Below are 18,702 nucleotides of genomic sequence, written 5' to 3'. Positions count from 1 at the left end.
CGGAGCCCCCTGTGATAGTTGCAGCCACACTGTGCGTTACTACAGCCTGTGTTCTGCATTCTGGTATCACTGCCGGGATACTGATCTTATCTGCAAGCTGAAACCCTTACCTCTTCCTGGATACTGATCTTATCTGCAAGCTGAAACCCTTACCTCTTCCTGGATACTGATCTTATCTGCAAGCTGAAACCCTTACCTCTTCCTGGATACTGATCTTATCTGCAAGCTGAAACCCTTACCTCGACCTGTAACCTGACTTTGTCTGTTAGCCACTGGTGTTAGAAACCCGCTATTCCTCAACATCACTAATATCACTAACTGGAGGCCTCAGAACAGAGATTGTTTTATATAAAATGTCTAAAATACTTCTAAGGCATTGGGATTTGTACAATACAAAAGGATCACAAACTAACAGAGCATATAATATATTGATGAGAGGCATCAAACATACAACACAGACATATGTTTAATGCTTATTTGGGTTTTATTTATGAAAATAATTAATTACATAATATCTGGTGACAGCTGCAAAAGGCGTTTGGAAAAGTAACAATAACTAAGGATTTTGTTATCTTCTTCCTCAAATTCATACCATGGGTTTTCATTGCTCATTTTGTTACTTATTCAAACCTGTAATTACTAAGTTAGTTTGCCAGAAACCGATGGATAATTGTGAGATGGGAATTTACCTGGAACTTACCTGGCATTGCCTGACATTCAGAGACACACCCTAAATCTGTTGGGTTGCACCACAAGAGGGTGATAAAACTGATCCAGACCTCAGGATAGACCAGTTTTATCACAGAAACACTGGAGCCTTGTGCTGAGTGAGCAGCTGCCCACAGATGGAGATATATACATTGTTCTGCGTTCTTATCCTGTTGTCATCTACACCCTTTGCTGTTGCAGGTAAGGTCCCAGAGCTGACACTCAATGCATTATATTACCTTTATATACTCATCTGATCTTGCTGTGATTAAAGTTTATTTACATTGAACACTTTTAAGAGATCAAATAATCAGATATAAAGTTTGATCAGTCTGAGCATGTGAGGTTAATGTAAGAAAAGTCTAATTGGTCACTATGGGTTACATCAAAGGTTTTCTGTCTGCACTACATTAAATAAGCCTTAATGCTACTGAGTATTTATATTTTCCCTCTAGATTGTAATAATACTTTCCAAATTAGAGGGTAAGAGGGACACCTAAAATGAATCGAAACTGAATAGCTGATGTATAATTGGTTGCTATGGGTTCCAGAACATTATTACAGATTATTATGTTGCAGGTGAGGAGAAGGTTGTACTCATTTAGACACACTCCAAGGAACATAATAAAAAGCTTCACACTCACACACAGTCCTGTTGTCACCTCACTCTTATGATTAATTTAAGGCATAAATTAGGCTGAACCGAAAAAAAATCTATAAACAATTTAATTAAATGAAATTGCTGTCGGGAACTTATGCAGGAAAAGATCCACGAATGAAAATCTCATTTACTTGTACATATTCAGTCAGACACATATCAAGATGTCCAAACACTATACACTCTGGTGTATATAGAATTTCACTACACTATTATATCGCATACTTGCCCACTCTCCCGGAATTTCACGGAGACTCCCGAATTCTGGGTAGGTGTCCCGGACTCCCGGGAGAGCAGGGCATTCTCCCACATACTGCCTACTCCCTAGTGAAGTGGGCAGGATGGGAGCCTACATGACGCGATTCGCTGTGAATGGTGGTCATTTTGGCCATGCCCCCACTTTAAAATGATGCCAATGCATCGCAGGGGCGGGTTCAAAATGAAGCGTTTCGCCACGCCCCGGTACTTCTACCCTCACTCTTTATCTCCCCTCTGGGAATAAAATGTTGGCAAGTATGTTACATTGTGTAAGATAGGTGCAACTCAAAATACAGACATAAAAATGGAAGTGTGTAAATGCATCTTTGCCTGCACGTTCCCTGAGCATCTTTACGGCCAACTCTAAATGAGACCTCATACATTCAATTTGTTCTCCGTGTTGTATAGCAGAGTGTAATATATATATTGGTACTCTATAAATAAAGGAATAACAATATTGAATACTGTTCTGGGACGATATGTATCCACGTATAGCTTCTGCTGAGTATTTCTCTGCCTAGTACAGCGGTGGGCAGCACCTGCGGCTCGTTGAGCCTTTGCTTGTGCCCTCAGATGGCTGATCCTGATCTTATAAGAACATGGGCAGCCGACTTCCGTGTGATGCCCGGAGGAGGAGGCCTTGCACGGTGCTCTCACTCCTTCCTCTGTGTTGGCCCCTATGACGGCTACTATACTTTATACTAAAACAATAATATTAAAAAAAATAATGGACAAAAAACTAATATATCCATTAACTCTTCCTCTTTGACAATCACCTGGATATAATCATACTTCATCTAAACTTTATCATAGCAAAAGCAGAAGAATTACAATTGTGTTAATGTTTCAAAATTGGACTATTTACATTTTTAATATAACGGCTCTCTAACATATTTAACATATATAACGTATTGATCCAAATAAATACCAATTCATAACCTTATTTATTACATCACTATACTCCTATTACAACTTTTGTTTTTTAATACTTCCAATTGGTTATAATGTGGAAGTACAATACTTTCTTCATTTCAATTAATATTTAATCAAAGAGAAAATCTTGATGAGTATCTTTCCTTTATAAACCTATCCCCCTCCCACTCTGATAACATTTTGAGGGCCCCCATCCCTGAATTACCCACAATTCTAGTATATCTCAGAAGAGATATACACTACATTGCTACAGTGTATGGAGAAATCCTAATTAAAGCAAGTCTGCAGTGAGCTTAGTTTAGCTTAACTTTATTTTTGTAAAGATTAAGATTAGAACCAGGCCCTTTATAATTATATTTTAAGATCTTTCAGTCAAGTGTTTGGTAAGTAACCCCCCCCCCCCCCCCCCCCTCCCTTCCCAGGGTCTACTGCTTGAAGTCAGGGCATTGCTTTTCATGCACTTGTTTCATGGCAGCCGAAACATGAAAATGTTTTTTTACTGAGAACTTTACAAAAATAAAGTTCTAACACCATTTTTTCTCTAGAGTGCTCCAAAATTAATCTAAAAGTAACAGCATCTAGGAGAGGAGGAAAAGATTGGGGAACGCAAGCAGACATGTTTTTAGAACATTACAGTGTCTCCAACTCATTGGTTAGGTACGTCTACTTGCAATTTAGTAGCATCAGGGACATGTATGGGCAGCACAGGGGTTAAGTGGTTAGCACTTCTGCCTCACTGCACTGAGGTCATAAGTTCAATTCCCAACCACGGCCTTATCTATGAGGAATTTGTATGTTCTCCCCGTTTTTTCCATGGGTTTCCTCCCACATTCAAAAAACATACTGGTAGGTTAATTGGATGCTATCAAATTGATCCTAGTCTGTGTGCATGTTAGGGAATTTAGACTGTAAGCTCCAATGGGGCAGGGATTGATGTGAGTGAGTTCTCTGTACAGCGCTGCGGAATTATTGGCGCTATATAATTAATGATTAAGTCCATTTTTTACTGAGAATATTTGAATTTGAATTGATATGTAATCACACCTTAACAATTACAGCTCTCTGTGTGTCCCATTTTCTCTTGTGCAGACAGCCACTCTCATTATTTCTTTATGACTGCAACCAATGATTCTACATCTGATTTCCCCTCATACTTTACAACAAGGACAATAGATGACATCACTCTATACTGGTATGACAGTGAGAATGCGATAGTGGAGCGCAGAGTTCCATGGTTTAAAAGTACGTTTGCCACTTTGTTGGAAGCAAGTCTCGATCAGTACAGACTTCAGATAGGTTTGCAAAGGTTTTTGAAATCTATCATGGTTTATTTAAATCAAACGGAGGGTAAGTAGCCTTTATATAATACACAAGTGATATTAATATATGTATAGTATATGTATAGCTCCCTGTAAATATTATCTGTATTAACAGTTAGTTCTGATGTCATCACTTAATTGTTCTTTAGAAAAACTTGTGTACAATAATAGATAATATACGCCCTCCTGGAAGTCAATCTGAATATTTGAAGTCACCTTGGATTTCTGTGAGCTATATATAAGCATTAAAATATCTTCCTGTTCTCTAACATTCTAAGCTCTTCTTAAACAATTTTCTTACACTAGTTAAAAAAACAATAAAATCTTGTTAGAAGTGTTTAGAATTAACTAAATCTTCCCAGAAGGAGGCATAGGAACAGGGAATACAATGGGTACTGAGCCCCTAGGACACACGGGGCTTGGGTTCCATCCCCAGTTTGTCAGTGACAGTTGAGGGGTCAGGCATACGTGTTGAAGCCTCTGTTGTTACACGCACACCATCGCTACCCTCCTCTCAGCACATGACTGTGATGGATGTTCCACAGCGTCTCTGAAAGCCCAAGGGGCACATTTATCATTTAACGTTGAAATAGAGAAATGGTTATCAATCCTTATCGGACGGATAAGTATTGATTCATTTCTCAAATTTATCAAAACCGGAGTACAGAAACAGCAGTCCCGATAATCTGCTGTTTCTGTGGAAAAAAAAAATCATACTTACCTGCCTCTTCGGAAGCGCTGTCTTCGGGTCTTCTCCTTACTCTTCAATTGCGCGGACATGCGCACACAGATCCCCTCTCTGTCTCTGCAACGATAGTTGCAGAGAGAGAGCTGTGAGTGACAGGGAGGGATCATGTGATCCCTCCACACATGCGCTGTCCAGCTCTGCTCTCCGGAGCAGAGCTGATAGCATTAGATTTCCTCATGTACGCCAGCTTCAGCTGGTACATTAACATGACAAGTTCCCGAAAAAAATGTTTTTTCGGGACTTGTTAGATTGCGGCCAGGAGCAGTCACCATTCTGTTGAATGGTGACTGCTCCCAAAAACGAAGAGGAGTGCAAAGCAGCAGATATCCATGATATCTGCTGCGATGCCCCCTTAATAAATTTGCGGAGGACACTGTGGGACCTTAATTATCCGTTAAAAGCACTATCGTGCTTTATTAAATATGCCCCCAAGTCTCAGTTCAGTTTGTACATCTTATAATATCGTAAGGAACTGGACGGGCAAAGCAATAAGTTAACCCTTAGTGCTCTGGGCCAGTACCGCGGAGGTAGCGGAGATTGCAGCGTTCAGAGATTTTTTTTGTCGCTGTGATAGGCGCCAATAAAAAAATCATTGTTATCGCCGCTTGTTAATAAATAGTCCTCACAGTCTCATTAAGGCATGAAATGATTACTGTGATTAAGTGTTGGATAGGGAAAATGATACCCCATGAGAATGAGGAGCTCAGGTGACATGTTGGTATGTCAGCCGAAAGGGGATAGTTGCCAAAGTAGGTAACAGGAATGTAATGTAATATGCAGGTACATAGAGAAATTGAGAGGATTTGTCTACACATTTCTTCCTCTGTGATTGATTGAGAGTAGCTGCAGGCAATACCAGGTATACAACTGAGGATACTGGAACAATGGCAATGGCCGTAATTAAAAGATGATTATATTAAATTATTAAACTGAAAAGTAAACCAGAATTAAATCAGTAAAACATACATGCAAAATATTTACTTACATTTGCTCCTGCAATCTAATTGATTCAGCTGGTTCCCTATGTCTGCCATAATCCGGAGAGGCTGCCCTCTCTTCTACCATCAGCGCAGCAGTTTACCAGCTATTTGGAACGCAGCGTGAGCGAATTCTTACAATGTGATCATTCAAATAAACCCCAAGAAGCCTGTAAATCGATTAAGGTTATTAAGAAGGATTGTGCATTAGCTGGTAGCCAGGATTAGCAGAAAAAAATAAAAATGAGTATTTAATTATTATTTAAATCCAAATCAAGTGATCTTAGAATATTTTGAACAGTGTGACATACCTCCCAAAATTTCTGTTTAAGGATTCAGGACAGAGTGTGCACATCGCAGCTCCACGGCGCAGCGAGCACAATTTGGGGGCATTGTCACGTCTGGTACGCAAGGGGCATAACATACTAGTAAAAATCTCACAACTTTCACTGAATCTGTAACAAAGTTCTGAAATTTAGATGTTGGTACAGTCCCCTCAAATCGTGACTGGGTCACCTAAATCGAGACAGGAGGTATGGTATGAGAGAATGAAAAGTGAATGATCTTTTTGGTGCTTGTCTTTAAATGGATACAGTATGAAAGAGAATTCTAAATTACTGTAATAAGTACAAAGTAGATGAAACTATATAGAGCCACCAAGATTGGTGGTAATTCTAGTCCACTGACAAAGGTCTTAGGGGAAAGGGCCATATAGTAAGCTGGCTGTACAGGCGAGTGCGATTAGCCTGAGTAATTTAACTGCAAACACATCACATACCAGAGTGCACTATTCATCCAATAAACTCCACTTACCTGTAGTCTATAGACTTGATATACTACACAGAATGAACTAAATTTACTGTGACTTGAAGCAGGTGTCGTCTAAAGACCCATCCATGGACTTGCACCTTAAACACCAAGACACAGGCATATATCCATTTCATTGTATGTTCACGTTAGTCAACTCTCATTTCTTTCTGCATTGAAAACTCCATATAAATTTATAATAATTAGGGTCTTAATGCCAGATCACCCATCCCTGTGCCTAAGTCAGTGTTTCCCAAACCCAGTCCTCAAGTACCCCTAATAGTGCAGGTTTTCCAGGTCACAAGTGACATAATTAGTACCACCTGTGGATCTTTCAAAACGTGTCAGTCAGTAATGACTACACCTGTGCTCAGGGTCGGACTGGCCGGCCGGGGTATTCCCTGGTGGGCCCCGACGCCTGATGGCTCCGTCCTCTTCGTTGGTAGGGGGAGCGTGGTAAAAAAAAAATGATCACGTGATCGCGGCGCTGGCGCCCCTCCTACCTACTCCATTCATACTGAATGACATCATCACGTCACACCCGACATTCAGTAAGGAGCGTCGCAGAGAGGAGCCAGCAAGCAAGAAGACAAAAGACAAGAAGAGAATAGAAGAAAGAAGCTAATAGGAAGGTAATTAAAGGAACGGAGGCATGGGGAGGAAAACAGGATGGTACTTAGTGATAAAGGGAGGCGGGGAAGCAGGATGGTACATAGTGATGAAGGGAGGGGGGGGCAGGATTGCACATAGTGATGAAGGGAGGGGGGAGGAAAGCAGGATGGCACAGAGTGATGAAGGGAGGAAGCAGCATGGCACAGAGTGATGAAAGGGGGGTAGCAGGATGACACAGAGTGATGAAGGGGGGGTAGGATGGCACAGAGTGATGGGGGAGCAGGATGGCACAGTGTGATGAAGGGGGGGCAGGTGAAGAGGGGAGCAAAAGCAGCATGGAGGGCACAGTGTGATCATAAGGGGGCACAGCATGGTGTTGAAGGGGCACAGTAATGTGTGTGTGATGGCACAGGGGACATGTGGTAATGTAGTATATTTGTGTGATGGCACAGGGGGCTTGTAGCAATATAGCATGTGTGTGTGATGGCTCGGGGCTTGTAGCAATGTAGTGTGTGTGATGGCACATGGGGGCTTGTGCCAATGTAGTTTGTGATGGCAAAGTGGGCTTGTGGCAATGTAGTTTGTGATGGCAAAGTGGGCTTGTGGCAATGTAGTGTGTGTGTGCGATGGCACAGGGGCATTGTTGCTGGCAATGTAGTGTGTGTGTGTCTGATGGCACAGGGGGTTTGTGGAAATGTAGTCTGTATGATGGCACAGGGGGCTTGTGGAAATGTAGTGTGTGTGTGAGGTAGGTGGTGACTAACTAATGGGTGCTATTTTGTTTGTGGGGTGATGGTGGGGCAATTTCATTTATAGTGGGGACTATTAATTTAAGATGGGGTGGTTTGGGGGCTATTAATTGAATGTGGGGCTGAGTTTGGGGAACATGAGGTCTGTTTATTAAATGAGAATATGAATTATTGCATGGCAGTGACGGTTGCGGGAAATAGGTATATTTATTATACATAAATGCTGTTAATTTATTTCTGGGGCTGTTTGGAGGGAGGGAAATACGTTTGTTTATTAAATAAGAATACTATTACTTTAATGTTGGGGTTGGTTGGACGGATATCAATCTATTTATTAAATGGGAATACTATTACTTTAATGTTGGGCTGGAGGAAGGCCTAAGTATAAATCATGAGTCCTATTGATTTAACGCCGGGGCTGGTTGGAATTTTCTAAATGTAGCCATTTTTTTTCCAAATAGGGCCCCCAACTTTCCAGGATCCAGACAAGCTGCAACTAGAGAAACCAGCAGCCACAGGTGGTGAAAATGACAAGAACAGGCAGGAGAGAGCAGGACAGTCTGTGATTCTAGTGGGACAATCCCGATTTTTGGTGACTGTTCTGCCCAATCTAAGGGGCAGGTCAAGACTGTTTACTCTTTATATACACACTGCATTCTTTATATACTACACTTTGGTGCTAGCTGTCCTTCATGGGCTTACCACACCCCCTCTAGTGGTTTGCTTACGCCTCTCTAGTGGCTGGCCACACCCCCTCTGGTGGGCCTCTGCCATTGTATTCCCCATGTGGGCGCTTTATGCCCCAGTCCGACACTGCCTGTGCTCCAGCAAAGAGATATGGAGAACATGCACTGTTAGGGGTCCCTGAGGGACTGGGTTTAGGAAACACTGGCCTAAGTGAATAACCATTATCATGTTACGTTTCTCCTGGATCCTAGGATACCACATTCTGCAGAGATTAGAAGGATGTACAGACTATGGCAATGGTAGCATTGAAGCAGTGTTTAGTTATCATTATAATGGGAAGCCATTTATGTCTTTCAACGTGGAGACAGCAAATTGGACAGCGGACGTCCCGGAAGCTCAGTATTTTACAGAGACGTGGAATGAAAACACAACTACAACTGAGGAAAATAAATATATTTTATTGAATACATGTATTCCACACATACAGGAGCTGCTGCTATTAGGAAACAGTACATTTAATAGGAAAGGTATGTCCCCATTATACAAATTACATTATTATATAAGACTCTCTCCAACTACTTACTCCCTAATGCTTCTCCTGTTACTCTCTGTAATGTCTGACACCTTCTACCGTTACAAGTTGCAACATCTACCTATAAGTAAGACAATGTTTCCTCATCACACTATATTACTTTACTTTGCACAAACCAATAACATATCAAGTTATAGTTGTAAAATATCCCATATTACAATAGGGCTTCCAATGTAATTATAATCTGGAAATCATAAAATTACTTTTTTTTCTTTTCCTATTTATGACGTGTGGAACTCTGATATATGTATACATATATATATATATATATATATATATATATATATGTAACTTTACAACCTCTCACTTTATACTACCACATATATTTTTGCGCCATATAACCACTCCTAATTTCTTCACTTATTATTCCACATAACATTTTCCTATAGCACCTATTAATCTAAACAACCTCTCTTTTCATAACTACTAAAACAGTACCATATACAATACTGTGCAAAAGTTTTAGACAGGTGTGGATGCTGCAAAGTAAGAATGCTTTCAAAAATAGAAGTGTTAATAGTTTATTTTTATCAATTAACAAAATGAAAAGTGAATGAACAAAAGATAAATCTAAATCAAATCAATATTTGGTGTGACCATCATTTGCCTTCAAAATAGCATCAATTCTTCTAGGTACACTTGCACACAGTTTTTGAAGGAACTCGACAGGTACTTATCCATCATGCAGTACCATCAGGGAAGCATCTGATTGGCTCCCGATTTATTCTGCAGCAGGACAAGGACCCCATACATACAGCCAATGTCATAAAGAACTACCTTCATCGTAAAGAAGAACCAGGAGACCTGGAAGTGATGATACGGCTACCACAGAGCCCTGATCTCAACATCATGGAGTCTGTCTGGGATTACATGAAGAGACAGAAGGATTTCAGCAAACCTACATCCACAGAAGATCTGTGGTTATTTCTCCAAGATGTTTGGAACAACCTTCCTGCCGAATTCCTTTCAAAACTATGTGCAAGTGTACCTAGAAAAATTGATGGTGTTTTGAAGGCTAAGTATGGTCACACCAAATATTGATTTGATTTACATTTTTCTTCTGTTCACTCACTTTGCGTTTTTTTAATTGATAAAAATAAGCTATTAACACTTCTATTTTTGAAAGGTATTCTTACTTTGCAGCATTTTTTCCCACACTTGCCTAAAACTTTTGCACAGTACTGTAACTCTCCAAATAACACCTCCCATTACTCCATATATTCTCTCCCTAGAACACCTCTGAGTACTTCATATAACCTCTTCCTAAAACACCTCCTATTACTCCATATAACCTCTCCCTATAACTCCTGATATGAAGAGTGGTTGTGCTTATCTGATGTCTGGTGCAGCAGAGGATGGGTGATCCTGGGCAGGGAAACTCCCCAATACACCTGGGAACCAGTCTGCACCGGTGGTAATTGTTTTTACGATTACCACCATTCCAACACAGACAATGACTGCAAAAGAAATCCGAAAGAATGAAAAAACGACTGAAAATCCGACGCTGGAGATCACCGATGGAAACAGCTTGCTGACAGCAAGCCATTCCGATGAAAGAACTGTGCGGCACTGCAATCTGCCAGCAACCTGTTTCCATCGGTGATCTCCAGCGTTGGATTTTCAGTCGCTTTTTCATTCTTTCGGATTTCTTTTGCAGGAATTCTCCATGTTGGAATTCTGCAAATAGTTAAATTGTGCCCAACCCGTCTGCACACTGGAGATCCTGACCACACAGGAGCATCAATGATGGAGATTACATCTCACAAGACACCGCAGACCTGTGTACCTGTCACAGAGAGACATGTGGCAGGAAGGAGTATTGATATAGGAAATATGGACATGACTAATGGAAGACATTCTCCAAAGCCAGAAACATTTTAGGGGCTGAATGGTTTAAAACAGCCAGGATAAATCTCAATGCAGATTCTTAAAGAGGCAGAGCGCTCACCTGAGCTGCACCTAGCAGATAAAATCCCTGCACTGGTAAAATAAAATAGAGGCTGTAGAAAAAACAAAGCTGACAATACACAGGTATCAGCAGATATATCTGCTGCTTTGGATCATACAGTTAATGATAGACAAGGAAATAGTACAAGTAGTGGATCTAGCTGTGTTCCTCCTGGGAATAACTGGAGCCGCGAGGCACAAACGTTTAGTTCTGATACGAACTATACAGACTAGTCTTTTAGGGTGAGGAATGTGGTCAGATATGTGATACGAGAGTTATTGTGTCACCAGATGGGTTTTGTACCAGCAAACATATTGGCAGTAATAAACCTACCAGATAGACAATTGTATGATGTGTCTTTAAAACTTATGTCTGACTGTTAGGAGCAGCGGGGAACTGCCACTCGTTCTGACCTGCGTCCCGGCTGACGTGACAACAGCCGGGATGTCACTTCCGCGATCACTTCCGCTGTTCTGCTCAGCGCCACGTCCCGGCAATGCTGGACAGCCGGGCGCACGCGTAGTAATATAACCATAGCCTGTGGGCTAATTAAACTGTATTTACACCTGCTGGGGGCTCATTAGGATACACCTCTTCCCCCTTAGCCTCCCCGCCAGTTATAGCGTAGATTTTGTCTGTTGCTGACCTGCACCTGTTCTGTTTCCCGTGTTCCTGTGGATACTCTGTCTCTCTGTTATCACACCTCCCGTTGTGAAACCTAGCCTGTTTCTGGATTCTGCTTACATTCTGGTGACCCTGACCTTTTGACTTGTTACTCGGACCCTCCTGCTCACTGCCAGCCCTGACCATTTGGCCTGTCCCCTACTATTCTGCTTGCTTCGGACCCCTGACCTCAGCTTATGTCTGACCACCCGTTATCATCTGGATTCCCTCCTCCGGCCTTCCCACTGCGGTGTTGTTACTAAACTTGCACTACAATAGAGTTAAGACCTGGGGGCATCCGATACCTGTGAGCGCGTCAAGCTCTATGGGAAAGGCGGCTGCTATAGGCGACCACCTCTGCCGCTAGTTCTGCAAGTTTATTACGAGACCTGTCAGCATAACACTGATCTGGACAGATCCTGGGCACATTTCTGCAAGTTTAGGGATGCAGAAAGCTGGAATAAGTTTAGTTTTATTCCAATTTCCAAGCCAGACACACTTATTATAACTATAATTTTTGGAATGAAGCAGTGCCTGCCCAGGACATTCTGATCTAGTCTCAGACCTGACAAAGAATAAAGATACTAATGGTGTTTTGTCAGGGGCAAATGCAGGATTTGTAGAGGGGGGTTTCCACGTCATGCCGGCAGTGGGCGTGACCAACATGCATGGGGGTGTGGCTATAATTTTAGACAGTGCTTGGCTGCTCTCCAACTCTTCCTACCCCCATCATACACATGGGCAATGCTGCGTGCACTACTTATAGATGCACACAGCTCTCCCTTTTTGAGCAGAGCCATGTGAAGCGGGACATAACTCCCAACTGTCTCTACAGTCAGGACAAAGTCCTGAGTGTGTCAGCACAGTTGGCAGACTGTCCTGCTCTCTCCTACCTGTTCTTGCTGCTTTCACTACTTGTTGCTGCTGTTCGTGTCCTAAGTTCAGTTGCTACTTGTCTGGATCCTGGAATGTTGGGTACCTGTTTGGAGAAAGGACAAATACATGATATAAAGTCCCAGCAATGAGTGAACACAGTAGGCCTCCCTCCCCAAAAGCACCCATGTTTAATAATTAGGTCTCTCAGCAACCAACTCGGACATAAAATTAATGTCATTCACATGTAATAAAAAGATCCATTTCCCCCAAACAACCCCAACATTAAATTAATAGTATTTAATTTTTAATAAATAACCCTATTTCCTCCCAAACATTAAATAATTAGCATTCATTTTAACAAATAGTTCTCCTGCTCCCCAAACTCAGCTACACATTCATTTAATAGCACCCAAACCACCCCAGCTTTAAATGAATAGTCCCATCATCCCACCCAAAATAGGTCCACCATAACCCCACTAATTAAATTAAATATCCTCAACCTTCACCCCACAATTATATTAAAAGCTCCCACTCTCAAGTTAATATGAAATTAATATTTCACACCCACATAAAATACCCCCTACACTTACATTAAAATCCCTTTTCCTCCTCCTCCCCCACACTTATATTAAAAGTCCCTCCAAGCCGTTGTTTACATAGGAACTATTGTACTTATACATTACATATCCCCACATACATTAAAAGCACATGAGACCCCGCCCACACACACACACACACACACATACACACACACACATACACTCACACACTTACCCTCTTCATCTAGTGCTGTGTCTTGTGTCCTCCTGCTGCACACATGACACATGCAGGCAGTGGGAGAGAAAGATATGATCCGCACACAAGCTGACAGTGGCAGGTCCCGGGGGAAGGTTCCAAGTACCTCAAGCATACACTGCCCCAGGCTGGGAGGTGGTTTCCAGGCACTAGGAAATCCCCCTCGGTTTCCTATGCTTGTGGTTGGCGGGTTTTGGTAAAACTGTAACATTACCGTGAAACCCAACATCCGCCAAATTATTTCTTCATTGGATGTGAGAGAGGGGTGTGTGTCTCTGCAGGTCAGCCCAGGACATGTTTTAAATATGGAAAGTCGGTCATGTGGTCATTAAGTGGACACTCCCATAAGGATGCCCCGGTGCCCAATTTCAAATCGTTTTTATCAATAAAAATGTCATCCTATAACTCTCTTACACCATATAATCTTTCCCTATAAGTCTTCCTATGACTCTGTTACACCATATAATCTTTCCCTATAAGTCCTCCTTTGACTCTGTTACACCATATAATCTTTCCCTATAAGTCCTCCTATGACTCTGTTACACCATATAATCTTTCCCTATAAATCCTCCTATTGATCTGCAACACAATCTCCTTCCTTACCCCTCCCTGTACTATATGAAACGTAATCAGGTATCTACATAACCATGAATGGTAACTCTTTATTTTCCACCCACAGCTCAGCCCATTGTGAGAGTAACACAGGTTCCCATTAACAATGTCAGTAGTAGACTCTACTGCCGGGCGTACGGACATTACCCCAGGGACATTGCCATAGTGTGGTACAAGAATGGGCAGGAGATATTAGAGGAGGTGATGGACAGGGTGACCTTGCCGCTCCCTGATTTGTTGTATCTAACCTCATTGTCTTTCAATATCACCCCATTGGCTGGAGACATTTACACCTGCAAGGTCTCCCACAGCAGCTCCACGGTGCCAGTTATACAGGATTGGAGTAAGTAGGATGTGTCTGTTTTACATGTATTCAAATGTGACTTTAACAGACAGAGTTATAGCTACACTGGCATTATTATTACTATTATTATTATTATTATTATCATCATATGTATTTATAAAGTGCAAACATATTATGCCGCAGGGGATCATGATACACACACATGACATACAATGATAAAAAACAGAAGGTAAGTGGCCAATTTAACCCAACACACATCTCTGATGCTACTATCACATCTTATTGTTCTTATAGCAGTAACCTGGGCTCAATTAGAGAGGATTTCAATCATCAGATTATCTAAATGTATATGTTGTACATGCTGCCTGGAACGCTGACTATATACATAGAGTTATCGGGCCTTATTCATTAAGGATCTTAAATGAAGATGTTTCTTATTTCAGTCTCCTGGACAAAACCATGTTTCAATGCAAGGGGTGCAAACTAGTTTTCTGTTTTGCACATAAGTTAAATACTGTCTGTTTATTCATGTAGCACACAAATATCAACTTTAAAATTCAGTGTACAAATAAGCTTTCAAGTATTTGTGTGCTACATGAAAAAACAGTCAGTATTTAACTTATGTGCAAAACAGAAAACTATTTTGCACCCCTTGCATTGTAACATGGTTTTGTCCAGGAGACTGAAATAAGAATCCTCTTCATTTAAGATCCTAATGAATCAGGCCCATCATTCCTGGTTTCCTCTTGTGTTTTTCACTGATGTCTTTTTATGACCAGATTTGGATCTTTTCATTGCCTTTGGATATGACATAAAGCTTATTTCTGAATACGTCTGTATTCAGTGCAGAACATACAGCGGAGCTATGTCCCAGAGCAATGAAAATAACTCTGGCTGATTGTACAAAAACATGGTTGAAACTCACAGAGGGGGATTAATTAAGGAATGGCGCAGTATTCAGGAGCTAAGTGTGAGGTCCAGGTGTAGGACATTATGTACCAAGTGAAACAGATCATGGTGCAGGGTCATCACTGAAATCTCTTAAGAGAAGACGTTTTGAAGAAAGGTTCCAATGGAACTGAAAGAGGGAGCCCACGCTCAAAGCTACTTATATTGTAAGAGCAGCAAGGTCCACAGGGTATCCCTCATACTGTACAATTATGCAGTAACTAATGTAGTGAAACAGAAATGACTATACAAGTGCCCACAATCATCCATTGTTGTGCTTACACATATAGGCGCTTGTTTATTTACGTTGTATATTCCAATGGAACCAATAGAATATTTTTGAATCTGAGTAAAACTGGGTTAACACAAATGATTACACCATCACTGTGCTGTATTTTTCACATTAGTACCAATGGCCCATTCATTTCAATGGAATTGTGCACTACATGTAGAAACTCCATTGAAATGAATAGGTCATTGAAATGGAAGGACCATTTACATGAATGGAGTATCGTTGTTTTGGGTTTTTTCCCACACCAACAGAGATTCAATTATATTCTATTGGTGTATGATCAATGATCAAAACAGCCCCCCCCCCCCTCACTCCTAGCCAGTCACATAGCTAGTTTGGAATACTGTTTGTGATTGGTTGAACTGTTATGGAAGTCCCAGTCAATTCAGTTCACAGTCATTCTGAACAGTTAACGTTGTCCATTGTGGGTTATTTTATTTCCCATGGATTACAAGAAGATTTTTATGTTGATTACAAGAAGAAGAATTCCAGTGAATTATTAATAAAGGACATTTCCCGTGGATTACAAGAAAAATTGCTTTGAATTACATTTTTTCCCTGTGGATTATAAAATGAATTCCCAATGGATTAGAAGAAGTAGATTTCCTAGGAATGCAAAACTTTTTTTATTAAAAAATTAGTGAACAAGAATTTAGGTTGTTGTTTATTTCAATAAACCTTTGTTTAACAATTGTGTCTGTGTCTTTTCGAGGGACCCCATGCTTGGTCTCCTCCTGTTTTAGTGGAAACCAGCCCAGGCTGTCCAGCATTGGAGCTGGTTGAGAATTTTTAGTGGAGGCTATGCTGTTCCTTTTTATTTATTGTCATTTCAATAGCCCACTCATTTAAATGGGGATTGTATACGTAGCGCACACACTGGAAACCCCATTGAAATGAATAAAAGAAGCTGGCATTCTGGACACATTCACAGATGCATTTGAACTTGTCCAATGTATATTAACCACATGTGAACTGCATATCAAATAAATAACATTTATATGCATTTTCACATGCAGTTTGCACATTGTGACACAAAAGCAAAGTCAGTGGGGAAGGAGCTCTTCCAGACAGCTGAAGCCATATTTGTGTTGGTAATTATTAATGATAGTAAGGTTTCAGAATTCAGGAACTCAGAGTGTGTGTGGTGGGGACAAGAAGCAGTTGGAGTGGATTGATGAGGAAAAGCACAGTGTTCTGTCAGTCTGGTGAGCCTGTTCACTACATAAGCTGAATCTTCAATATATTTTGTATACAATGGAAAATAACTGAACATGTGTTGTCTTATATCCAGCAGGTGTCACTGTTGCTTGGAGAGTTTCACATTGTGCATAAAACCTTCCACACATAAAAGCATAATAGTAACTGCGGCATAAACAAAAACAATGTAAATAACTATGTTAATCTTTTTAACTGTCAATCATTAGCTGAGTAATTTAAGCGCTGAGTAATTTGTAGGCATTATATAGTGAACTGTTAATAAATAAGCAGTACACACTTCAATGGATGCAGCTGATCTCTGACACAATAGTATCTATGTTTTCTTTATGCAGAGGTCTCAGACGATCCCCTACATCAAACCAGTGGTCCCTCTAATGGGGCAGTGATTGCTATCTGCCTGGCCGTCATCTTACTATTGGTTGTCGTAGTATTTGGCGCTGTGTCACTGGGAAAGAGCAGAAGACAGTGACATCTTACATCCCCATAAAATGAGTGAAGTGTGTGATCATTTAACTGCTGAACGGGGTAAGACCCCACCATGGTCCCGACAACTATTATACATAGTACTACGGTTGTAAGGAGCTAAAGGTCTGAGACCTGGACTTGATAATGGCATTCCAGCACCCCTGCCAAGGATGCCGTTATTTATATTGTAGAACTAAGGATGTACTGATAACCTGCAGTTCTGCCTGTGACCTGAACTCCGGGTGGAGCTGTTCTGCTGTAGTGCACAAGGTGTGTCTGTACTCTATACATGTCTATTGTACTATCTGCCTATATAAGCCAGCTCTGCTGGACACATATACCCGGATTATTATGCTTGTCTGTACTGCATTCCTCATCCATGTTCCTGTCTGATTACCTGTTCCTGTATTGGCCCTGCTCATCTGAGGATCTGCCCTTTGTAAGGCCTCATTCATGTCTGACAATAGGCTCTGTGTACCAACCTGGCTTTCATCTGACCATCCGCTACTGTGTATGACCTGGCATACATGTGACTACCTGCTACTGTGTGTGACCTGGTGTACATGTGACTACCTGCTACTATGTATGACCTGGCATACATGTGACTACCTGCTACTGTGTATGACCTGGCATACATGTGACTAACTGCTACTGTGTATGACCTGGTGTACATGTGACTACCAGCTACTATGTATGACCTGGCATACATGTGACTACCTGCTACTGTGTATGACCTGGTGTACATGTGACTACCAGCTACTATGTATGACCTGGCATACATCTGACCACCGGCTACTGTGTATGACCTGGCGTACATGTGACTACCTGCTACTGTGTATGACCTGGTGTACATGTGACTACCTGCTACTGTGTATGACCTGGCGTACATGTGACTACCTGCTACTGTGTATGACCTGGCATACATGTGACTACCTGCTACTCTGTACCAACCTGGCTTTCATCTGACCACCCGCTACTGTGTATGACCTGGCATACATGTGACTACCTGCTACTGTGTATAACTTGGCTTATACATATCTCCAAAAGTCATGATTTGTGGACCCCATAATAAGGCGCACCATAATGGGGCGTCACTTGCAAGGAAGTGGGTGGGGTTGTGCTGATTGGAGGAGTGGTTTGCATGATTGGGTATGGGACTTATTTTTCCTGATTTTGCCTGGATAACTCTTTGGAGATATACTTACATCTGATTACCTGCTCCGGGATCTAGTCCGTCTATTGAACTTCATACCTTTGTCCTGAGATACATTATATATATATACTGCTGCTGTTAGTACTGCTGCAATAAACAGAGTTTATTATCGCAAATTTGGCTTGTATGTTCCCTATGTCTTGACATCACACAGTACAATAAATGACCTGGAGTACAATATGCTACAGTCATAGCAATATGAATGTCTTTAACTAGCTGCATTGCTGATGATAACAGTAAATATGGAAGAAAGATGTAAGTTTAAATGCAAAATTAGAAATTACTGATGCAAATTACATTTAAAGAACCACTAAACCCCA

The 18,702-nt window shown here is 41.2% G+C and overlaps 1 protein-coding gene across 1 annotated transcript; it reads left to right on the top strand.

The window, feature by feature from the left end:
• Window positions 1–787: 787 nt before the first annotated feature.
• Window positions 788–18,498, top strand: LOC142101994 (major histocompatibility complex class I-related protein 1-like). The gene is made up of 5 exons (XM_075186497.1): window positions 788–909; window positions 3,647–3,904; window positions 8,708–8,983; window positions 14,010–14,285; window positions 17,037–18,498. The coding sequence occupies exons 1-5, from the start codon at window positions 846–848 to the stop codon at window positions 17,171–17,173; spliced, it is 1,011 nt and encodes a 336-aa protein (XP_075042598.1). The 5' UTR covers window positions 788–845; the 3' UTR covers window positions 17,174–18,498.
• The last annotated feature ends 204 nt before the right edge of the window (window positions 18,499–18,702 follow it).

The sequence above is a fragment of the Mixophyes fleayi genome, chromosome 9 (genome assembly GCF_038048845.1).
Source record: "Mixophyes fleayi isolate aMixFle1 chromosome 9, aMixFle1.hap1, whole genome shotgun sequence".
NCBI classification, from domain to species: Eukaryota; Metazoa; Chordata; class Amphibia; order Anura; family Limnodynastidae; genus Mixophyes; species Mixophyes fleayi.
The sequence above is the reverse complement of the archived record's forward strand: the minus strand, read 5'-3'. Positions and strand labels throughout refer to the sequence as shown.